This window comes from Sylvia atricapilla, chromosome 13 (genome assembly GCF_009819655.1).
Source record: "Sylvia atricapilla isolate bSylAtr1 chromosome 13, bSylAtr1.pri, whole genome shotgun sequence".
NCBI classification, from domain to species: Eukaryota; Metazoa; Chordata; class Aves; order Passeriformes; family Sylviidae; genus Sylvia; species Sylvia atricapilla.
The window spans coordinates 14301540-14326690 of record NC_089152.1 but is presented as its reverse complement, the minus strand read 5'-3'; the positions used below and the strand labels follow the sequence as shown (position 1 = coordinate 14326690).

Below are 25151 nucleotides of genomic sequence, written 5' to 3'. Positions count from 1 at the left end.
ATGGCCAGGTAAGATTTGAATTTTTCTCTTTGAACATCTTGCTAGAGCCACATGATTCTAGAGTCTTCCTTTAGGAAAATCCCATTAAATAGAAACAAAATGAAATTTGATGAAATATTTACCAGAGCTGTGCTTCTCAATCTCCTCTTCATTGCTTTATTGATCAAGAACTAAGAAAAGGAACCTGGATTCATTCCAAGCTGTGGTACTAAACTTTGAGTTCCCCAGTTAAGATGCCTGGTAGGTACATGTGGAAAACTTGGAGCAGGCTCTGAGATGAGCAGTACGTGGGTGGAGAGCCATCCAAGGCAGAGGGGTGAAGAAATACTGGGAATGCATGCAGGACTCAAGTGTGCTCCTCTTTCTCCATTTGTGCTAAAGGCATCCAAGCCATGTCTGTCCAGAGTGCCTTAGAGAAATGGATTCACAATTGACTAGGAAAAACGAGTATGATTGTTTAAATTGATGCGTGTACTACTGGTGGAATTGAGTCTTAATAAGAAGGCACGTTTATGTGCAGGGCATAAACTATCGTTAGTTAAGTATCTGATCATGGAATCATGGAATATCCTGAGCTGGAGGGACCCACAAGGATCATCATGTGCAGCTCCTGGCCCTGCACAGAACTACCCCAGGAGTCCCCATGGGTCTGAGAGCGTTGTCCAAATGCTTCTGGAGCTCTGGCAGCCTTGGTGCTGTGACCATTTCCCTGGGGAGCCTCTTCCAGTGCCCAACCACCCTGCGGGTGAATGATGACAGTGCAAAGGCATTGTTATTTCTGACTGCAGATTATCCTATGTACAATCAATTTCCTGGTTTTTATGGATGAATTCTATAACGTTAAGCATCTGGGACAGAAGCATTCCTCTTCCTGAATGCTTTTTTAAGACAGACCAAAGAGCCTGTTCTTTCTACAAGTAAAAAAATGATCACTGTCTTTTAAAAACATTCTTTTCTCCTGGGAGAAAGTTTTATTCATCACATGTTGGTTTTATTTTTTTCCTCTTATAATACGATGTTATTTATAAAAGTTCTTGAAGTGATTCACAGAAATCTGAACTTTGAAACTCTCTGCAAATAGCAATGAAACTTGCCTTAAGTGTAAATGAGCAGTAATTTAAATATTAACTATCAGTTGATATTTCACATTGCTTCCCACATACTCATTTATAAAACAGTCAAGCTGCAAGCTTTGTAGAAATAGCATTTACTTGCTGCCGTGGTTTAATTGAAAGGTTGGTTTTTGAGGATGGTTAGGGCTGCTGGTGACTGTCACACTTGCTGTGTCATAGCTGCGCTGTGTAGTCTTGAGAGATGACTAAAATTAATAGTGTGCCACTCCTCTAAGCTGAATTGTTATAATCCCTATTTAACAGGGATACTGTAAACCTGGTAATTGTTTTATCATCCAGCAAAGTTGTATTGGTGTGCTTCCACTAGAACTAGAGTGTAGCAAGGACATGTTTACAGAGTTCTTCTGCTTCTGGGAATTTGAAACCATCAGATTCCACAGTGGGTGAATTCAAGATTGTGGTTAACCAAACTCCATTAATATACAAATTAAATTGCCTTGAGTAAAGGAAAAAAAATTAGAAAGACTGACCATTACTTGTCTGGAACACTATTTTGCAGTATTTTTTTTTAGAAGCACTAAACCAGGCCATAAATGTTTCTCATACCTTCTGGTTTTTTGTGGGGTTTTTTTTTTGTTTGTTTTTTTTTTGTTTGTTTGTTTGGTTTTTTTTTTTACCTTGTGCAAAGATAGGGATTTGACTGATTGTTACAAGAAACCTTAGGGGGAATAAAACAATAAAACATGTTCTGGGACTACGGGTTGTTGTTCAATAGTATAATTAAAACCAGAGTTACAGAAAGGTATCTGACAGCCAGGTGAGCCAAGTATTTAAAATATGTTTTCTGCTCATGAAAACCAGGTTCATAATTCACAAAGTGGCAAACTTTTTAGATGCAAAATATATTTTAGATGCCACATGTAAGTATGTGTAGATAGTTCGGTGTTAACCACTATATGCTTCTGTGAGCCAGAGTACACAGAAGAGTTGAAGTCGTTAAGCATTTGCAATTAGTCACAGTCATACCACATTTGCAGAGCCAGACCCTCTGCCAATGTTCCTTCAGGCCTCCCTTGTGCTGCTGCCTGCTCGTGAAGCCAAAGGCTCTCAAGTGAGCATTGCTGGGCACTTTACTTATTTATCCTTCTACTTCTGAGTGACAATTAAAATATCTTCTCACTGAAAATCTGCTGTTCTGTTCCTAATGCCATAATATTCCCTTGAGCTTTTCAGACGCAAACACAGATGATTATCCCAGTGTGCAGGTGATTTCATTCCTGTCCCTGTCACTTAAATCTTGCCTTGAATCCTCAGCTGTTTCACTGTAGCTCAGTGAGGACTCTGGAGCCGATGATGGGCAGGAGGAGCTTCACAGTCAACATTAAATGTATGAGGTCTTTTGCCCTCTACCTGGGCTTCACTCTTGTGTGTCAGGCAGATGTCTTATTTGTGGAGTTTCTCCTGCTTTTGTGTGCTTTACTGGGAAGCAAGCTGTAGTAATGCAAGGGGAAGGACTTTTTGCCCTGCTCTGGTGTTTGCCATGTGGAGTTCCTGCCCATTTGTGTCAGGCAGTGCCAGCCTATCCCCAGAAGACTTCAAGGAGACTCACCCTTAATTGAATCTCTGTGTTTGCCCTGGTTAATGGATTTGTCTTAACAAGTGCTGTCCATAAGGCATAATCTTTTGACTAGGTGAAATAATTTGTATGACTTTCCCTGGGGATTCCTACCTGCTGAAATCCTTTTCAGAGCTGTCAGTTCTTGCAGACATGCAGCTTGCCTGCCTGCCTTTGCCTGACAAGAATAGTGACATCAGGTGGCAGAGGGGCCTCAGGGACAGAATAATGCTCAATTCCTTTGTCACTTTTTACCTTTTTTTTTTTTGATTTAACATAGTGTGGAGGTTACTGCAGTCTGGGCAGCCTGATAAATGTAAATAATTGATTTACCACTACGTAGTTTACTGAAATAAAGGGCTCAGAGCTATAGATAATGGGCCAAACTAGCCCAAAATCTATCAGGAGATTCAGGATCCCACCACTGTACTCTGTTTTGTGATGTCAGTATTGGGTTTTCCTTATCTCTCCTCTCTCTGGAAAATGGAGATATATTACTAAAATAAACACTGGTAATGTTATTCTATTCGGGGTTTTTTTGTCTTCTTAGTCCACAATAACTGCAAGCCCCAAATGTTAAATAATGGTTAACACTTTGCTATTAATGAAAGATCTTCTCCAAACTAAATGATTCTATGATTCTAAGATACCAAGAGACCATACTAAAGACAAGCAGTCCCTTTTGTTTTGGAACATAAGACATTATACATGCAAAGAGGTAAGCAAGCAGTTTACACTGTGAGCTGCCACATTCATTTTAGGAAGATTAATCTCACAAAGGAAAGCATATGTGGAACTGGGTCACAGCACTTCACATATTCAAGCTTGTGTAAGATACAAAGTGATCAATCCCCATAAGATCTTTATAAAGTGAGCAAGGTTTATTATTTATAGTAGTAAACAGGTTGGCATTTATCTTTTCAAAGCATGGCAGTGGCATAAAGTATGTTTTAACTTTCATTGTTGCCAGTTATTTGCATTTTAAAAGCTCTGCTTTGAATCATGATACCTTTCTTGAATTTAATGATTTATATAAGACAAGTGACTGGGATTGTACTGACATTACAATTCTCAAAGCTGGTGAAGAATGAGAGAGCATGGACAACATGGAAATTCAGTGTTATTTATGCAGCTGTATATGTACTCTAATATGCAGTTATTGAACCTGTAAGTTATAACAGTCTGAGTGGAGATGGCAGGATCACAAAGGCCACCTGGCAGGGTGGGTACCTGCCTCCCTGTCCTGATACCATCAGGAAGTGGCAGCACAACAATGAGACAGCACAGGCACTGAAATATGTCTTCATTTACAGTCTGCCTCAACTTCAATCATGTAGAATGGAAGCCTGTTTACTGCACTGGCGTTAGAAAATGAGCCTTAGCAGAAGCTGAAGTCAGGTTTAATGAGAGTAACTGTTTGGAGTATGTGCAGCAGTGCATGATGTGTTTGATTTTAATTCCTTCCTGCTAGAAGCAAATCTTTCTCCTCTCTCACCAGCAATTCCTATTCACCCTCTCATACATTTCAGGGTTTTGTATTATGACAATTACTACTCCATTTTCTTCTTAAACTTGATCCTGGTTCTCTGTACATCACTGAGCTCAAAGCATTTTTTCACTGGTCTGTGCCAAAAAAGTCATGGCTCTCAATGGTAAATGCTAATATTTTGCAATGTTTGAGGCTGTTCCACTGTATTATTTATTGAGATAATCCTTGCATGAGAGCAGCTTTTTGTCTGGGCCCAGAGCTTCATCTGGTAGTAAGTGTTGAGGTTATCCTGTGCTCTCCCAGCCCAAGGCAGTCTCAGAGCAGGAGGCAGGGCTGGAGGAGCCTCTTCTGCACATCTGCAGCAGTGTGAGAGGCACATTGCTCTTTGAGCTGTACATGATTTAAGATTTAGTGCTTTAGAAGTGTCCCCGATATTTTTTTTTCTGGGTTTGGGAGTTTGTTTGGGTTTTTTTAATGGCTTGTGTTGACCAGAGTTCCGCTGACAGAACAGGCAACAGAGAGCTTTGGTCTGCTCTCAGCATGCTTCACAGATTGTCTAAAGGAGCATCACAATCACTCTCAGGATATTTCACTTAATTAATCATCTGCCTTTATTGTGATTTTACAGAGTGACGTCATTATATTATTCTTGGTTTATTTTTATTTTGTCAAAGTACACGGTAAATACTGCCATCCCCATCCCAGTGGGATTGCGGCGTCTGTGGATCACACAAGTACATTGAGACCCGTCCTTCACTTGCCAAGAGTAACAGTGACACCCTGTGGCACATTGAGTAGAGGCCGTGCGCCCAATTTCCTTGGTTTCTTTCAAATTTCCCTCCGAATTTCCTACACCGAGGGGAGTGTCACAGGAGGAATTCCTCCTCTGCGCACAGGAGGGCCTCATCAGATTGTCATCCGTCTCTAATTAGACGTTTCTGTTATTGAAAGACATGTCTAATGAGCACTTTGATTCTTAGATACAGAGAACATTCTGCCCCAGATGGCCAGATGCTCATGGAGGTGGAACACAAAACAGAAATTGAGAAAAGAAGAAAATTTTGTATTTCAATTTAAGTTGATGTTACAAGAATAAACTGCTGTTCATTATCATTCATACTGCTTTTCTCTAACATGGCAACTGTCTATTGAACGTTATCAGATTGTAATGACAAAGATATCCACAATATAAAGGTATCCACAACACAAAACTTACTACACAAATAACTGCATGTGGAAGTTAGGGTCATCCTTTGAACTTCTTACTTGCACCATTCCTTTGGTTTGTTTAATGAGTATAAACAGCACAATTGCTCTGTAATTACTGACATAATTCTGATTCCAGCCAAGTTCCTCACTGCACAGTACCGTGGTTCTACTGTGTTATCACATGCTAATGTAAAAGCCATGTACCCCCGTTAAACATTTTCCAGTGAGTTTGACTTATGACACTCAGTATGTGCTACATAGCTGACTGAATAGTATGGTCTGCACACTGCAAGTGATTTAAGCCTCATGCAGGTGAACTAGCTGACGAAAGAAAGATTTTAAAACTTTGTGAGAGCAAGTGGTCTGGTTTTGGTTGTTTTGTGGGTTTTGTGGTGGTGGTTTCTTTGGGCTGGGTGTTGCTGGTTTGGTGGGTTTTATATGGATGTAGGAAGGAGAAAAAATTAGGAAATATTCGGCAAATATCCATGTGAAGCTTCATTTGAATCGTCTGTTATACACAGATTGACTTAAAAAACTAATGAAATTGCAGGAAAGAATGTAATAAATTAGGCTTCGTGTCCTTTCTGTGCTTGAAATTTAAGGCTATTATGTCTTGTCCTAGTTTAGGTGTTTGGGTGGCAAGGCAGTCTTCTTTAAGTAGTGGAATAGGTTCATTAACCAATGGCTTATTCTTAAAAGATTGTAATAAGCAAGTTACAGAAGTGTCTGTGGGAAACATTTTAGGTAGAGTTGGATCTATATCAAAGTGGAGAGGCGGATGGAGCAGATGACTTCCTAAGGCTCCTCCTAGTCCTTCCTTCAGTGAGCTTATGGTTGTGTCAGTGAACTTTGTGATTTAAATAGTATTTTGTGCACATCTAGTGTTATACTTTCCCAAATCTCATTCTGTTGCTCGAGTGCCATCCACACAAACACTACCTTGTTCCTTTTGTGGGCTTGGCAGGTTTGCACTTGGTGCCCAAACCTGAGACTCACAGCATGAGTACTTGTGCTGAGCAGAGAAAGCACATTATTTCCACCGTCAGAAGTGGACCTTGGTGTCCCTGAAGGACTGGAACACAGGAATCCCATTGAACACCAGCATGGAAGGGAAAGAAAAGGGGCAGCCTCTGCTTTCAAGCGCTGCTGTTTCCTTCTATTTGGCTTTACAGGCTCTCTGCAGGTCAGTTTTCAGAATCAGCTTCCAAATGAAGCTTCCATAGCTCACAGTCTGCAGCACTGCCCTCGTGGCTGCACAGTTGTTCCCCTGAGGGGATGCTGTGTCTGAGGAGAGGATTTTGCCCTAACATGTCAGAGGATACTCCAATCCTCAGAGGCGGCTCTAAGTTCTCCCTTGAAGGACTCACTTGTCACATGGGAGCACTCCCTGGCAGACAATGCTGGTGGCTGACCCTGGGCCTCCCTCCACTTAGCACTTTAGGGTTTGAAGACACTGCTTGGCAGTAGGGGGATATTATTTTATTTGGGCTTTTATTTATTTGCTTTAGCAGAGATTGAAGAAAAAAATTTAAGATAAAAAAGTAAAATTGGATGGCGTTTCATGTGTTGTTGTATCTGTTGTTATATGTGGATCCATCACACAAGATTTTTACAAGAGAAACAATTTATTAAAGTCCTGTATAAATTGTTTCTGATTCCTTGTGTGCTTGTCACATCGTACCAGATTTTCTCAGGTACAGATTTCCAATTACAGAATTAAAGAATTGTTCTGGTTTTGATCTGTCTCTTTTAATTTCTTTGTTGTTGTTTTTTTAAATAAAACACCAGTGATAACTTTACTACTGCACATGGCTAAATATTTAAGAATAGATAAGAATACATACGTGCAGTAAGATTGAATTTTGAAGACAATTCCTGAGAAATATCTACGAGCATTTAATTGTCTGTCTTTAGGGAACTGGGCTTTCCCCTTAGGTGTCATCATAAATAGATTTCACAGGACATGATGATAACAAAAACTGCCTCTGGTATTCCTGGTTTGTATCAGAGAGCATTGGAAGCCAGAGCTGTAAATGCTTAATGTGTCTTTGAGAATTCAATGACTTTCCACTATAGAGGAAGTGAATATAAATTTAGGTGTTAATCCTGTAAAGATGAATGCATTTATTTGATTTTACAGTCTACACTGACTTACTGAACTTAATGATGGTAAGTTCTTGAAGCAGTTTTTTAAGTTGTTTGTTTTATATATGGTGACTCTGTACACCAAAATGTCTTTTATGGAAGTGATATTTGCCACTGATTTTCCAACTAAAAATGTATTTTTTCCAATACTAGCTGAATGAAAGGCCTATTAAGCGCAGTGTAGAGTCATCCTATTAAATTATTTAGGTGAACAGTATTGTAACTTCTGTGAATGAATATTGATTCACAGAATAGTATATTAATTCCTATTAATAGTATAAATTAATAGGATGCTGGATAAAGTCTTTTATTTTTCATGAGGGTTTAATCCTACATGGCTTACAAACATGAAGAGCAATATATCATTCTACGAAAGAGGAAGTAAAAATAACTTTTTTTTTTTTTCCTGTCTAGATAATATGCCACATGGGTGCTGATATTCATTATTTAATCTCTTCTGGGAATGGAAATTATGATCTGGAAATAATGTGAATGCAATTAGCAATTTGAGTCTGCTAAATTATTAAAGTCTACTTAAATATGATGAATCAGTTTTTTTACTTCAATGAAAATTTCTAAGGAGATCATAAACTGCATTTTTTTTTTACAGTCTCAAGACTAGGCTAGATTATTACCTTCTCTTTAGTTTTCAAACCTTTCTAAGTTTTTATCAATATAATGGAGCAAGTCACAGGAACACATGCCCAGTAAAAAAATACTCTATATACATCTTTTACCTTATGTCAACTCCCCTAGCTATTAATTTTAGAAGGTTACGACCATGTAAATCAAGTTTCTTATGTTGTTTATGAATCATCTTAGTCTACAACTACATTATGTAACACTACCTAGTTTTCACACACAGGATATTTGCAAACCTAAACAAAGGTTTTCTGATGGTGTCTAGATTTGGAAGATTGGTCTGTTTAGTGCCAATTCTGCCTTCCCAGGAAGTCAGTAGTAGAGAAAGTCACTGTAAAAATATCCATTGATTTCAACGAAGGAATTTGTATCAAGGTGGAGAACCTTGCCAAATTCATATGAAGCAAATGATAGCAACTTGCCTTTTTTTGTTTAAAGGTGGAGGGGTACAGGTGCATATAAAAGCATATAGCTGCCTGATCAAGCCTGCAAAACTGGAATGCCTTTAGCAAACTGGGTGCCAGCTTCACCAATGGATTACTCCAGTTTTACACAGTGCTAAATTTCCTGACAGCAGCTGGAGTAGTGCAGGGGCAAAGCAGCACCTCAGCTCTGAAGGCTCATTGCCAGGTATCCATCAACAGCTTGCATTTACTGCTGGGAGCAAACACCTGTGCAGCAGCAGCAGCAGCAGCAGCAGCAGCAGCAGCAGCAGCAGCAGCAGCAGCATGTCATTTGGTACATGCAGGTAATTGGCATTACAGACTGGAACAACACTAGAGTCTGCCTAATCAGCCAGGCAAACACTGATCTCAGACAAAATCTTGCAGTCACGGTCCAGCCTCTCCCCATCTTGGAACCTCCTGCTTCATTTGGTGGATCTGCTTCTGTAGTTCATCTCTGTCCAGCTTCATTTTTGCTTCTAGAACTTGCCGTAGAGACCCAATGCTCTCATAGATAGCTGCAAACCCTAATTGCAGGTGAGAATTATGTTAGTTCATCATGAGGAGCAAGAGTATCACATCACTGCTATCAGAATGCACTTCCATAATGCTCTGCCTTGCACTGGAACAGAGCTAAAGTTCTGAAGGAGAGTAGGATGTAACTGTGTGCTGCTGGCAGCCCAGCTATGGCTGTGCCTGCTCTGGGGAGAGCACTTCTAAGCTGGTTGCCACCCCTTAGTGCTCTGCTTTTCACACTTAATGAAAATCCTTCTTAATGCCACAGGTGTAGCCACTACATCTGCCCCAAAAAGTATTTAAACTGCTTTGATACAAGCAAAGACATTTTGCATATTAGTATGAGTCGATCACTGTCACCACAATTCAGAATAAAGAACTGGATAACTATGGTCCTACCAGCGTTGACTTCAGATTTCATTTCTTTTATGTCTTCATTTATCTCATTTTGAAGTTTGACAATGCGAATATTTATCTTTTCTTCAGTCTGTTTTGCTTCATGTGCTTCCATGGTTATCCTCTGCATTTCTTCTATTCTCTCAATTTTTTCTGCCATTTGATTGAATTTCATCTCAATACCTCTCTCACTCATTTCCTGGAGGCAGGAAAAAGAATTTTAATGATTTATTCTGCATGTGGAATAACAGTAGCCTTTTAAAAATATTAAATAGGTACTGGTTAATCATCTTTTATCTGGAATTCAAAACGTAAGGCATTACAATCTTTCATAAAATCATTTCAAGTTACTTGAGGAGTTTAGATTAAAACACTGATCTATTTAGCAGTGACCAGATTCACTTAAAGGTTCTCAGGTTGTAGGTATTTCACTTGATATCCATGAAGAGACTTAAGCAAATTCTGAGGCTAATATCTGAAAGCAAATATCTGAAAATCTCACTCAAATAATATCTTATGTATCAAATAAGTTACATAATCTTAGTTATTAATAATGCTTTTGAATGCTTCCTGAGAAATATTACAGGACATTTGGATGAAACTTACAGTGCTTTCCTTAAAAGTCAGTGAGAGTTGGTCGATTTTTTGCACGAGCTCTTTTTCAGTCCTTCCGTGTTCCTGTTCCAGCCAGCTCCGTGCAGACAAAATCTGATTGCTGAGCTCCTCAACAGCATCTTTTAATCTAGGAGCACAACAGAAGTTAGCACATTCAAAGGAGAAGAACTGATCATTCAACAACGACTTTTTTATGGACATGTTCATAAAAACACAAAATGGCAATTTAATACATTCTTCTCACCATATTAAGGTGAGCCTTTGAATTTTACAGCTCTTAAACTGGAGATGGTAACATTGGTTTAGAAAATAAAGGTGAAAGTTCACAGCAAATTTATACAAAATCAATACATTACAAAATTACATTACAAAATTTGACTCATAGTAGATGAAAATTCATTATGACATTGAAAACAGAATATGGTCATCCATTCAGATTATAAACTTTATATCCATATGTATTAAATCTGAGAAAAGGTTTGGTAGCCATTTATTCTGGTTTCAGTGCTGGTTCCTGTAGCTCCACTTACATTGCCTATACCCACCTCAACTTTACCCCTACCAACTGTGCCAGTGAAACTGTTTCTTTTCTCCAGTGAATATGTGAAACCTGGATTGCATGAGGTTATAAGTGGTGATAAGCAGTAAGAAATGAGGATGTGGATGGCTTATAGCAGGACTGTTACTGAGGGAAATACCTGGAGAGGAGTTAACATCTGAATTGAATGTAATGACCCCATGTGATGTCTGGTAGTACAGAGTATCTTATCACTAATAATTGAGGTGTTTCAGTTATATTCATGTTTGAAGCCAGTTTAAAGCAATAGCACTCTGTGAGTGCTGTGCCTTGCTTCAGCTGAACTTTGTCCCCTGCTCTGGACAGCCACCTCCAGCATTCATTGCTTTGGACAGTTCTTGCAGAGAGGCACCAGGCCACTCTGACAAAACCCCTTAGTTGTATCCCTTAATGCAAATTCTTAACTAGGAATACTTAACTAGGAACTTAATCAGCTTGTCAGAATTGCCCAACCACATTATGGGCAGAATTCTTGGTGAAAGCAAGTCCCTCTTGACAGTCAGTTTTGTAATATCTGTGGAGCAAACACATGTATTCATCGGGGTTCCTGCATTTATAGGCCTGAAGATTACACAGGTCAGGCTGGGAAAACTGAGGCCCTACTCCCAAGGCACACAGCAGCAGCAAGGCTTCCCAGGCACTCACTTTGTGTCCAGGACTTGCAGCTGTTGGTTGCTCTCTTTGTAGGCAATCTTCAGCTTTGCTTCTTGTTGCATTATGGATTGCTCTACTCTGCTCAGCAGGTGAGAAATCTGAAACAAAATTCAGAATTTACTATTTTTCAACAGCATTTCATCACAGTTTCATTTGGGACATTTTCAAAGGAGGTTTTACAGAGAGCTCACATTTGCTAACATTTCAAAAATTATTGAATTGTGTATTTTACTTTATCATGAAAAATATACTACCTCTCAATATGAAAATATCAGCATTTTGAAAATGGTATTTTTTTTTCCTTAAATAAAGTGAATAGTTCCGCCTTGAAAATCTCTGCCTGGTCCCCCCTTGAAACAGCTGAATTTGCATGATCCATACGTCTCCAAGTTGCCACACAGTCAGAATAAACAAGTGCCAAAGCACTCCACCAGGACTGAGGGATATGCTCCATCACTTTGTGTATGAGGGCCACTGCAGTGATAGAAGTGCTGGGTTTAACTGGGGAGAGGTCATTACTACAAGAGAATATTTGTCACCACAAGAACCATCCCAAAGCACTCTGTTCTGGTTCACTAGAGGATGCATGCTCCAGGCATGCTAATACACTACTCTGAGGCTTCTGAGAAAGGCAAAGTGGATTTTAGCCATTTACCTACCACAAAATGAAAAACACTTTTGTTGACCAAGAAAATGGGAAGGCCTTGAGATGTGACATTAAGGAAAAGGATTCTTCATATGTCCAAGTCTCTGCTTGTATCTAGTGCTCTCTTCCATTCTCAAACCGAATGGAAGAGAAACCTGACAGACAGATTAATGGGTTCATAGAACCCAAAGCCAGTTTTGTTCTGCAGACCTTCAAAAATTGTGTTCAAATACATATAGGATCATCCTGGGAAGGCCAAAACACACAGGGAAAGACACAGAGGCTTGCATCGTTGTCGTTTTGTTGAGCATGTGCCTTTACATACTAATCCCTTGTAAACAGCACACTACAGGCAGAAATTAAGGACCTTTTTCAGCAGTACAGTAATGCCTCTAGAGACCACTGGTCAATGTCATAAGGACTGTGAGCTGATACACCTCTCCATTTGTAAATCTGTGACCTCCCAGGATAATAAGTAACAGTAATGGAGAGAATTAGACTAGAACTCTTACCTGTACAGGGATTGCCTTGGTCTAAATACCATACCTGTATTTCTGCCTCTTTGATTTTGGATTCTAAGATCAGCTTGGAGGTGTGTTGGTCTTTACTTAGACTCTGAAGTCTTTCATACGTAATTTTATGCTCTGCAGACAGCCTGGCTAACCCAGCATCACACCTGTTTGAATAGATAAAAAACAAAGCACCAGCCAAATAGAATATAAGGTCCAGGCTTTTAAAATTATCCATTTCATAGTGGCCATTTCTGTGGAATTCCTGGCTGGCTAGGGAAGCAATGTCTTTGAGATTGTAGGAATGGTTAATATCTCATAGTGTTCAGCCAAGTGCTCCCAAATAGGCCTCGAGGTCAAGTTGTCTGATACACAAATTCCATTTTTCTTGGCCATGACATGATGTGGGTAGGCTGTGTTATCACACAGGGAAATCACATCAGAAATGCAAAGATGCAGAATTTCATTTCCGTGTCTTTTTGTCATACTCCAGAAAATATCTGATAAGGTGTGTATGAGTTCCCTGCATGATTAGTAACCCAAGTAACTGAGGAACATTTTTTCATTATTGTAGCTTTGCATTTTTATTTGTGAAATAGTAGTATGCAGCTAATATGTGTAGCTAACAATGTGGGGCAAATTTTATGGTTCTTAGCCTTTATTTAGGTGAATAAATAAATTGTCATTGAAAGCAATGGCAATTTTGTCTCAGAAAAGGCTATAAAATGAAGTCCTGGAACATAATAATTATTGTTTCCTTTCTTCACGTTGGAACACTTCTTGATGCTGTAACATTTTCAGGATAAATATGCTATACAGCATGTGTGTTTTCTACCAGGTTTTAAAAATAATTTGATCAGGTGGATTTCATCTACAGTAATGCAGTAAGAACATTAACAGAGCTGTAAAAACATGAGTACTGTGATTTCAGGAGTAAGACCTCTGTGAAGTGTGACTCATATATATTTATTTATTTTTGCTAAGGGAAATATGTAATCATCAGTGTTACCAAATTTGATATAGAAAACTATGAGGAACAGACAGCAGTTACAATTTGAGGGAGAAAAAGGCAATAAAATGGAACAAGCTGAGGAATATTACGTCATTACCTAAACCAATGACACACTTTGTCGTCTTTTTAGTCACATTTCAGTTTGAAAGCTTCCATTTCAACATGCATTTTCATCCCCTCACTTACAGGAAGTGCCATTATCATTAAACATGAAGGGAAAGTCACAGCTAAAATGACAAATGGAGCATCTGCTTATTATTGTGGTACACTTTCAGTATGAAAATAATCAGAAATGTAAAATGGCACATAGGCATTCTAAAACTTGAGGAAATTAATTTCCAGTGTAGCAGTTCAGCATTGTGAGACCCATTAGTGATACCTGCAGGAAGCCTGCCTAGGGTTTACACAGCAGTGAAAAGCTTGTGGGGCTCAGAGTCAGGCAGTTCCTGTAGAAGAAAGAGAAGCCAAATCTCTCCATGTTGTTACAGAGAGAATCAGAGGAATGGAATCATCTTGCATCTAGTCACCAAAAGGTTGTGGGCTCCAAAAAATGGTTAGTTTTGTTTCTCTGAGGCATGGCAGAAAACATAAAAAGCAACAGATTTGAAACTACTGAAGCAAATGTAATCAGCAAGCACATGTAATTGTTTTTAAAGTAAATTAGTGTTTTAGATTTAATCACAGAGCATCTCTCTTCTTCGTGGAATTCAGTTATGTGGTCAAAGGGTTGATGTAGTTCCATGGTAACTGAAACATTAAAATTCTGACTGTGAATTTAATGTCCGCCTGGTAGGCATAGGTCAGATTATTTTGGTTTGCCTCATATATCTATTGTACACACTCACAAACACATGATTGGTTTTGACCTGAAAGAAAATATTAGTGTTCAGCATGAAGGAAATCAAAAGTACTTGTTCCATTCAGTATCACTGGGGCATAGATAAAGTGAGAACTGTGCCAGTACTCTGCAGCTGGCTGCTTTATGCATATGCTGTAATGGTATGGAGAGAGCTTTTAATGTTCCTGGTTTATTATAATGGGAGATGTTTCAATTCAAATGCCAGTGTTTCAGTGAAAAACCAGTAGCTGGAGAACAGGTAGTGAAAATCAAGTGGAAATGCTCAGTGGGGGCACAGGGGAGGAGCAGCAGAGCTGGTGGATTGTGCTGGGCTGGGGCAGGGAGCCCAGAGCTGCCCTTGTGGTGCCACCTCCCACACAGCAAGGGCCAGAGAGCAGCACATTTATTGTTCTTGGGGAGTTCACCAGTGTGCTGCAGCCCAGATGCATCAGACTCATAATCTGTGCAGCAGGAAAATCTGCCTACATGTAATGAGTCCAGGTTGTCTGAAATGAATCAGTTGTGTAATGTAGATAAAAAAGCCATGTATAAATGCAAAGTAGCCCCAATTTGAACACACATAGTTGCCATTTCTCTGGATGCTTCAGCTCTCAGGAAGCTTTTATGAAGAGCTACTCCTATCGTTCCAACCAGGCTGCTGGATTTAAACTTTCCACACAAATGCTCATTATCCACAAGTAATTCTCTAAATAAATAATAAGCACTAATGAATTTTATAATCTGTTATCACTAGAAAAAGAATTGGTAAATCTGTATAATATAAAATTGATAACATAAGGGACAGGAGGCTGGAGAATTTGATCTACTGGCATCGATCTAATTTTCTGCTAAATGTGTCACTCAATTTCATAGAGATAATATTTTTCCTTAAAGTTAATAATAATGTTGATTTTTAGCAATAATTCAGGGCTGAAATAACACCTTACAAATTCATCAGTAAACTGTGCTTATTGAGAAAGGATGCAGAGACACGAGCTGTAATGTGTATTCTGTCATCTTCTGATAGCAATATTAGAATCTGATAGTTGATTCTGTGATGTGAATAAAGTATGTTGGAACCTCACTCCTGCAGGGCTGTGGGGACTGTGGTGTGAAGCTGTGCTTCAGAACTGCATGTGCATGTAGGGATCCCTTGTTCCCATCCTAAACAGCACCAGCCCTCAAGAAATAATGAGACAATTGTTTGATGATATATTGACATGTCACAGAACAGTTGGTGTTAGGAAATCAACACTTCTCTCTCCAATATTGAACTTGAATAGGATGTTCAGTCTGCATAAAATTACTGGAACTGAAATTTGGCCAGAATCCTAAGATGGATACTAAAGTTATTACATGACAAAAGGCTCAGGCTCAGGGATTTACTGTCTAAACTGATGCCCACTGTCCTTCTGCATGCTGCTGGTCTGAGCAAACACGGTACTGAGAGCTACTGCAGCCTGAGCCTCTCAGTGTACCTCTGCTGTGGCTGAAAGTTGATGCACAGGAAGTTGGTAACTCACAGTAACTTGATCGTGTTTCTAATATTTCACTCTGAACTCATCTGGAGGCTAGCACCACTAGAGGTAAAAGTACTCTAAGTGAGTAAAGTGTATTTTATAGAGGGAACATTGGATAAAGTAATCAGGAGGTGTTTATCTCAGGGAAAGTCTCTGTATTGTGCCAAAGGCACAACAAACCACTGTCTTGACTAAAATTTCCAGCTAGTGCTGTAATCATTATTTACTGGAACACTGATTTCAAAGTAGAATATATTTGTAAGTAAAGACAAATGGCTTTCTCTCATGGACTACTGCTTTAAATTGCTTTCTGATAAAGGGACGATTTTTTTCTCCTCATTCAGGGATTTTTTTAATTTTTTTTTTTTTTTTTTTGTAGAGAGCATGCTGGATAGAAGCATGGGATGCAGAAGGGAAGGTAGCAGTTAAAAGGCAATAAACTGATTCTCTTACGGGAGTGAACACAAATAACCTGCATTCGTCACACGGTCTGACATAAGGCACATGGGCATAATCTCATACAGTTTGCAGATAAATTGCAACCCAGGCACAGCACAAGGGTGGTGCCCTAAGGAAATAAAGGAAGAAGTCCTGGCACAGGCTGTGCCCGTTCCCACCCTCCCACACCGAGTACTTGGGCTAGGACAGGGCCCTGCACTCACACCCACAACAGAATGAGTTTCTTCTCCTGAGTTCCCTGACTGAGGGCAAAGGCACCACATTTTGCCTCCCAAGGTGTCAGTAACAGTGCTGCTTCACACAGAACCTCTCTCAGGATGAAATATGATCTCAAAATATTTTTATAGAAAGAAGGAAGAAGATCTAAGCATGTACATTTTGGGGGGATTTCTCAGAGAACAGATATGTGTATGTGTATCTGTCTATAGGGTTTTCCAACGATTTTCTGATTGCAAAAAAATTAACTAGTTCATTTGTGTTTGCTAAAGGATAGTGCATAACTTATTAAATATTTAATTCTTTTGGAAACCTCTCTAAAGTGTTTTCAACAAAGTAGGCTATAAAAGTTACAGTAGAAGCTTCAGACAATTGAGTAATTCATGTGAAAACCTTAGTTCATTGAAAATCCTTCTCTGATTATTTCAGTATATTGTTGAAGGTTATCACTAAATCAGGTGACTTGCAGAAAAGGTAGCAAAATTACCTGTACAGTATAGAAAACAAGTCAAATTCAGGACAAGTATAACTCCACCAAAGTTATTACCCAAGCAGCTGTAGGCCAGGTTATGTCCTTTTCCTGTAGCTGTATGTATCCTCTGTCTTCTGTGCTCAACTTTACAGGCACTTAAGCAAATGTTGTTGTGCTGGGGTTTGTAAATGTGTCATTGATGTCAAGTGAAGTCTGTGTGGCCACAGAATTGTAACCTCTGTAAAACCTCTGTTATTGTACAGTCTTCTGTTCCTTATGTGTCATCTAGCATATGTGGGATTTAATGTGGCTAACCACTAACTGCATGCACAGATTTTTACTTCTAAAATATATGCAAAAATGTGCAACTGTTTTGTTCTTCACAAGTGCAGATTGTTCCATGCTGCCTTTATAATTGTGCTAATTAACGGATTTCAAAGACACATGAGTCTAAGCAGTACTTTTTAGAAGCTGAACCAAATCCAAATTCACGGGGAATTTGAAGTAATTTATTTAGAACTAATTTCAGGAATTTTTAGGAAGGGTGATATTGTCAAATTTAGTATGCGATACTGGAATGCAAAGTGTTATTATTCATTTCCTTGAAAATGCAAAGCAAAACTATCCTTGGAATTTTGCCAAAGTTGAATTCAATCCATCATCATTAATACTTCAGGATTAAAACAAGATTAGCTAGCCCCCAAAGCACAGTTCCATGGGGACTTTTACCTTGCAACTCTTCCCCGAAGATCTCCTAGGCCAGAAAGCTGCCGCATCTCAAGACTCTTCAGGGTAGAATTTGTTCCATAGCTGAGATTGTCTCTGACACGTATCTGTTCCTGCAGCATCTACAGAGCATTCATATGCAAATAAAAACTCAGTATGGAACATTTAATGTACACTTGAAATGTCACTCGTTATTTTTCAGTAATTCGGTATCCTCAGATACCATTTTATTATTACTTTATTCAAAGCTTTGTCTTGTACTAAACCAGATACCTTTTAGGTACTCTATTATTTCTTATTATTGGTGTCCAATCTGCACACAACTACTGTAATATATATAAAGTATAACTTGACAATGAAATGGAGACTTAATTTTTTTTTCTCCTTTCATTTTGCCCACCACACCCCTGTTGTTCAGCAGCAGAGGTCAGACATGAAGTCATGTGTCTGCCTACAATTAGGTCATAAAAATGAGCCCTTGGGTTTGGTTACATCGTGTCGTCAGTGAGTCAGAAGGGAAAGAAAGTTTATTATAGAGCCAAGGCATTTCCTAGTGTTTATACAGCACAGCCTTTGGACTGAAGTTGAGCTGGGTATTAGTGTCGCATTAATTCATTTTTTCAAGATTTTCCAGTGCAGCTTTTGAAAGCAAGCTTATTAGAACCACAAAGGCTTCTGTGTTTATATGCTAATATCCTGTGCTATTTTCACAGCCACCGAAAGAATTATGTAATTTGCAAACACTTTTTCAGGTTGTAAAAACAATTTATAAGCTTACGGGATCTTTAGACCTTGTCTGACCTTTCCTTATCCCGTGGTAAACTCAGTTGGGAAATGAGAAGCGAGGAGTAGCCGTGGTGGCATTCGCGCTGTGCAACATTCTTGCCATACCTCGATGTCCCGGTTGAGCTGCCTCACTATCGCCGTTATGTTTCGGATGTGTTCCTCCAGGAGTTGCCTTGCCAACCGGTCACCCCCCCCTTTGTTCTGCATTCTGTGCAGCGTGGAAACAATGTCCTCCTTAATGCGAAAAGCGTGTTCCACAAGGGCCGCCGTTGTTTTCTCATGGCTCAGGATTCTGTCCTCCAGCTGATCCACCAGGCTGGCGGATGCCAGCGGGACCGCGGTCAGCGCCTGGCTGTGCAGAGGGATGTTCCGGACCCGTCTGGAGAGAAACAATATCCACATCTCGTTACGTTCTCACACAAAACTCCCCAATGCCTTGGCACTGTGGCACTCTCTGAGTGCTGGCAGTGCTGGGGAGAAGCCCCAAAATACCCCCAGAGAGAGCAGCCACTGCTGCAAATAAGTGGGTGCTGTGTTGGCCACCGTGTGTCTTGTACAAAGGCGAGTCAGGCTTTTTTTCATGCTCTTTAAGGAGCTTACAAAAGCATTGGATCTTAAGGAAGGGACATAACATAATACAAGTAGTTACAAATCGGAACTATGATTTGATTTAGAACTCAAATTCAAACCCTTCTATGAGTTTCAAAAGTGATGTTGTTTGTCTTTACAGTTTTCAGGCTTAATCAAAGCTGTACCAGTTGAAGGCAGGTATTGTAAATTAAATTAAAACAGATCAGGATTAAAAAGGAGTAGCTTGTGTCAGTCCCTTTTCTGTCTCTATAGCTACACTGTAATACCATACAGAACTCTGTTCCCCTGTGAACTGGACAGGAGCATATGTGGGCATAGAAACTGAGATGAGACCAAAATTATGACAAGCTTCTCATAGTCTTTAGAAGTTAAATTGCCCCCCAAAATAGCTTACATTTGGGTACCTTCTGGATTTTGGAAGAGTGCTCTGCATTGCATAGCTCCCATGGAAAGCAGTGGAGCTCATGGGTGCTGAAAGTAATAAAATGGGGCTGCTAATGCATGCAACCTTTTCCTGCCACTATGTTCTGTAAAGAATAACATTTTCAGAAGCATAGGTGGAGGATGCAAGTTTAACCCCACTTTGGAAGAGATCTTTTTTTCTAGGAACTCTGTTATTTACTGTGCATTCTCATGTGGTGTCCTGTTAATGAGCTAAATTAGCAGTTCAGTTTGACCATGATGATACTGATAGAGATGTATGAGGATTCCAACAAAGATCACTTTTGACTCTGTGTTTTCACAACTCATTCCTTGCTATTCAAACACTGGCCAAAGTGTTCTTGGGCTTCTAGTCAGTGAGATATAAGCTATTTAATTCCTTTGGGAAATGGCTAAGTAAAAGCTGAGTAAAGACTTGTGATTTGGGCTATGATTTGAATGTCTATGGTACTTTGCTTTGCAGCCTTATGCCAAAGTCCCAGGTCACAACATTACTGTACATCAGTAAGTATATATGTATATAATTACTGCATATATGTATATAATTACTGTATGTAAGTCAGTATATGTGTATATAATTGAGAGATACATAATACTCTGCAATATGAAGATTTTTGGTTTTATATTCCAGACTGTACCTTTCAGAAGGGGCAAGAGTTGGGAAGATTGGGCTTCGGTGGGCCATTCTCTGGTCAATAATTTATGTCTGTTGAAAAAGTACAAATTGAATTATTGGATAGTTTATATTTGCTACTGAAATGACTTAAAGCTTTTGCTTACAGTGCACCTTTAAGTAAAGTGTAATATTATGCTGATACCAATGATCATGGCATTCAAATATTGCTGATGCAATAAATGCAAATTAAAACTAATACAAAAGAATGAAGACTAAAATTTACTAAAAAGCTTTCTGTAGTGAAAATGATACTCTTGAAAAGACAAGGTTGACAGCCTTGAAACCGAAATCTGCTGTTGACCCACAGAACTGGTTTGGCAGGGCAGAGGTAAACAAAGTTCTTGTCCCCAATCTTCTATGTCTCTGACATCATTAATCAATGAATAATAAAGTAAGGTCTACAGGATGATCATAAACCTTAAGAAAATATTGACTAGAGAAACAAATAAAAGTGTTTCATGACAGCAGATTACTAAGATGTTTTTCTCATAAAAGCACTGGCAGTCAGAAACCTAAATAAATTGTGTGACATCAGCATAGTTTATCAAAATTGAGTCTTGTGTTAATTTGTCTTCAAATCTAAATGACCACACTTTATATTGTAAGTAAATTTTTCTGTGGTAAGAATATAAATTCAGCTTTTAATTTTTGGACAAGCCAGCCAGAAGTGACAGACATTGCAGCAGAGTTGATCTATTAAATAGCTTCAGAAAGATATTTTAGTGTCTTACTGTGAGACTAGTACCTGGCTCAGCAGCTTTGCCCACTGACAGAAATTAATGAGAAAGATATAAGCCTCAGTCCAATCCAACTAATCTCCCCTACATAAAACAAAGAAACATTTTTAAGTATAAAGAGAAGTAGTATGGCCTGAGCCTCATCTCCTTGGGAACCTAAAATCCTCACTGAAAAATAAAGACTGATGCATGAAAAGAAGTTTACAATTGCTGATGAAACCCTGTGCAATCTGAGAAAGATGGGGTTATGGAAATACAATAGTGGAATATCGATAGTGAAGAGGCAATAGGGCTACCCTTGGAGATCTCAGAATGCAAAGCGTGTTTGTGCTTTAGAAATGTATGAAAGCACAGCCTGAAAGCAGAGAGCAAACATTGTCACAGTGTGTGTGTTCTATTTATAGCACGGTGCTTCGGAAACTACAAATTAGAGGAAAAAAACAGTTTTAAGAGAAGCTGTGTTGCTGAGCAGCAGTGACACCAGACAGGAATTCAGAAGGTCTGAATTGAATTCCTTGCTCGATCTCTGATCCTGTTGACTTTGGACACGTTATTTCCATGAGTAATGACTCAGTTTCCCTATCTGTAAGAGAGATAACCACACCTACCTCCTTGTTTAGGTTCTTACATGGCTATAAGTAAAAAGCACAGTATAGGAGCCGGGGATCATTGTGGTGACTTCTGCATTCACAGTCGTGCACAGACACTGAATGTCCAGTCCTGCACTCTGTTCCTCACACTCGTCATCTCCCAGTCGTTGGATTTGGAAGGAAGGCCAGCACTCTGCGAGGGGTCCCTCCTGGCCACACCACCAGGCACCCAGTTCTCAGTGCGCCTGAGACCTCTGGGCCTTAACACACTTTAACCATCTTGATGCATTGAAGCTTTTAAGCACAATTTAGCTGCAAACACAGGAATTATCCCACTGATTTGGGAAGAGCTATGTGCACCAAAGCAGCAAAGCACTGGATGCTACCTAGAAAAACAAAGAACAAAAATTAAAGTCTGTACATCTAGCAGCATCTTAGTGAAATACACTTTATAAAAACCAGCCAAACAGTGCTTTAGTCCGTTTATTATCAAATGGAAAAGAATGTTTGCAGCAAACTAAGCATAGGTTTGCATGAGTCTTAACTCTTTCTGCAAGTCTACCATAAGAAATGCAGCTAAATGCAAATGTCTGGAGTAAGTGTGGATATGAAACAAAAATTACACAAATCAACTTCTCATTCGTTTCTCTTTGCTCAGTACACAGTGAAACATCACATCATCAGATATCAGATTTCTTGATCTGATCCAACAGAAAGGATCTAAGACTTTGGCTGGCAGTTGTACAAAACTTTCCTGCAGTTTGTAAATATCTGCATTAAACAAATAGTTGTCAGAACTAATGACAAATTCCTTCTCTCTGAGTGTAATCCCTACTTAGACTAGTAAATGGAAACCATAAGATATTCTGATACTTACATTCAGAGGAGTATAATTTCATGTGGCTCTTTCAATGGCAGTGAACTGGGGTCAAGTAAGATACTAGTTGAAATACTGGTTACAGGTGCTTAATTTCTTTTTTTTTAATGATGTTGTTTCCTGCTGGATACTGTATAAGAAATTTAAGTCATGATATATTAACCCTGTAAATTTGGGTTGACTGATTTAAGTTACTGAATGTTCCAAATATACTTCTCACATGGACAGGATAAAAGTTTTTTTCCTGTTTGTCAACAATATGCCTGATTGCCAAAAATAACGGTTCACTTGATACTTAAGGCAGGTTTTGCATTCAAATGTGGAGGGCTTCCTTAGCGTTTCTTTAAATCACTGACATAAGATGTGTAGAAGCTTGGGAAAAAAAACATCCATGGCATGTGATGAAGAGACACTTCTAGCAATGTGCAGTTCGCTCCTTGCTATTTGTGCTGTGGCTTCCCTTCCCCACTTCTCAGGCTGCCTTGCATGTTTATTTTCGGTGGGATCTCCATTTCTCCTGTTTTGAAGGATAGTCATATCTCTAGTGCTCACTTCCCCCTCTTCCATTATAACCTACAACTAATGCTGTAATGTCTGCGCACCTCGCAGTGTTTTTCACATTCATTCTCACAATGTGCCTGTGAGGTAGGAAGCATTATTATCCCTGAAAATATAATTTCCTTGTGTTGCTGGTAGGGAAGTGAAGCACGGGGCGGACTATGTGACTTGCCACAAGTCACACGGGAACCAAAGCAGACTGAAATACCTGCCTAGGCAAACATTTTAATCGCTCTTTTCTTCTTAAAATAGAAACCGCTTTGGTTGCTGCTCAGGGAGCGTGTGACGGCACCACCCCGGCAGCCGCCAGATCCTTCCCAGTGTTACTCTGAAGCGCGCTGGGGCAACGCTCCGGAGTAAGCGAAAAAGTCCGTGTGCTGCAGCTCCGCAAAGGGCTGGGCGAGCCCCCGGCAGCGGCACGGAGCAGCAGAGCCGTGCCGAGCCCTGTGCGCGGCTGTGCCACTGGTGGACACGCCATGGGTGCCGGAGGGACTCCCCCGGCAGCGCGGCGACCGTGCCCGGGGCTCCGGGCCAGGCCGGGGGCCCTCTGGAGGAATAGGTGCCGCTGGCCCCGGTGCCGGCCCGTGCCCAGCAGCCGTGAGCGGGGCATCGCGGCGGAGCCCCGCCGGCACCAGGCCGAGCTCTGCCCTGCCCTGCCCTGCCCTGCCCTGCCCTGCCACCTGCCCTGCCCTGCCCTGCCCCGCCCTGCCCTGCCCCGCCCTGCCACCTGCCCTGCCCCGCCCTGCCCCGCCCTGCCACCTGCCCTGCCACCTGCCCTGCCCCGCCCTGCCCTGCCCTGCCCCTCCCTGCCCCGCCCTGCCCTGCCCTGCGCTGCCCTGCGCTGCCCGCGGCTCGGCCCCGCCGGCGGTCCCCGCGGTGCGGGGGTCCCCGCTGGGCGCGGCGAAGGTTGCGGGGACACGGGGCGTACGACAGCCGACGGGACCCCGCGGAGCAGACGCCGCTCTATGGCCATGCAACACGGGGGGACAGAGCCGGGACAACCTCTGCTCTCACTCACCGGTGCTGGCTCAGGGCAGGGCAGGGCTGCCCGCCGCTCCCGCGCATCCCCGCCGCCAGCCGAGTCCCGCTCCGCGCCGGGCGCGCTGCCGCCGCAGGAGCCGCCGTTCCCGAGCGCCGTGACCGCCGGTGCCGGGGCTCCGTCCGCCCGCCCTCCGGCCGGCTGCGCGGAGCGGATGCGATGGGATATGGGATGGGATGGGATGGGAGCGGGCGGCCGCCGCAGGCCGGGCTGCGGGAGCGGGAGCTGTTGCCAGGACGCCGTCACCATGGGAACGCGCTGCCGCCCTGGCGGGGGGAGCCCTTGGCATCGCCCCCTCCGCGCAGCTATGGCACGGCACAGCCCGAGCGCGGCGGAGAGCGGGGGCCGGCAAGGGCCCCGCCAGCAGCGGCGCTCCCTGCGGCACGGGGGGCGAGCCTGCGGGCCCAGCGGGGCCGTGCCCGCGCCTCCCGCGCCGGGAAACGCCGGCCCCCGGACGGAAAGTTCGCTGGTGACAAACAGCGGCGACTCTGAGTTACTGGTGGTGCAGAGGAGCCGAGAGTATGATTGAGAGCATGGGGTTTTCCAGAGCGTGTATCAAATCCTGTCAGAATACAACATTATTAAAATAAATGACAAATATTAGTCTTGTTTATAAATTTTCCATGTTACGTTTTCAAACAAGAGCTAACATGCAGCTTCAGTAAAACTTCATATATCACAGCAAATAAGATCCATCTGCTTGCAGAGCAGAGGCGTGTCAGCTAAGAGAAAGTATTACTGGAAAAACAAAGTCCACAGAGGAGGGTGTGTCTGCCTTCACTTTTGTTTCCTGCTTGTGTCATTCCTTGGACTTTGATACAACCACCTTGGGTAAACAGAGTGTGAGTGAAATCTGAGAAGAACTTACTGCACCAGTTCACTCTGAAATAGCAGATTGTCTCTGATTTTAATTAAAATGCATGTGACATCCCATACTGTTGTATGGAAAAACCATTGCAGGACTAGGCATCTGGTAGATGGGAAGGATAAAAGGATTATACCATGCACACTCTATTGTGAATAGCAAGGTGGGGTCTGAATCCACACTCCGACTGACCTATTTATTTTAAAGTAATTCCCACAT

The 25151-nt window shown here is 41.2% G+C and overlaps 1 protein-coding gene across 2 annotated transcripts; it reads right to left on the bottom strand.

The window, feature by feature from the left end:
- Window positions 1–7150: 7150 nt before the first annotated feature.
- Window positions 7151–21965, bottom strand: FAM81A (family with sequence similarity 81 member A). Of its 2 annotated transcripts, XM_066328519.1 has the most exons (10): window positions 21612–21965; window positions 21012–21087; window positions 20229–20296; window positions 18664–18937; window positions 17776–17894; window positions 12567–12696; window positions 11366–11472; window positions 10135–10270; window positions 9532–9727; window positions 7151–9143 (listed from the first exon to the last, which is right to left on the bottom strand). In XM_066328519.1, exons 3-10 carry the CDS (start codon window positions 20273–20275, stop codon window positions 9004–9006), a joined length of 1149 nt encoding a protein of 382 aa, XP_066184616.1. In that variant the 5' UTR covers window positions 20276–20296; window positions 21012–21087; window positions 21612–21965; the 3' UTR covers window positions 7151–9003. The 2 variants fall into 2 exon arrangements, with proteins under 2 accessions (XP_066184616.1, XP_066184615.1); XM_066328518.1 differs by lacking the exon at window positions 21012–21087.
- Window positions 21966–25151: the final 3186 nt, after the last annotated feature.

What these genes read in the sequence shown, in the direction of transcription:
- FAM81A (XM_066328519.1), bottom strand. Translation starts at nt 20,275, where the DNA reads ATGGCCCACCGAAGCCCAATCTTCCCAACTCTTGCCCCTTCTGAAAG. An exon ending in CTGCAAGTCCTGGACACAAA is followed by an intron (nt 10,271 to 11,365) that starts GTGAGTGCCTGG and finishes TTGTGCTCCTAG; the next exon opens with ATTAAAAGATGCTGTTGAGG. An exon ending in GAAATCTGAAGTCAACGCTG is followed by an intron (nt 9,144 to 9,531) that starts GTAGGACCATAG and finishes ACCTGCAATTAG; the next exon opens with GGTTTGCAGCTATCTATGAG.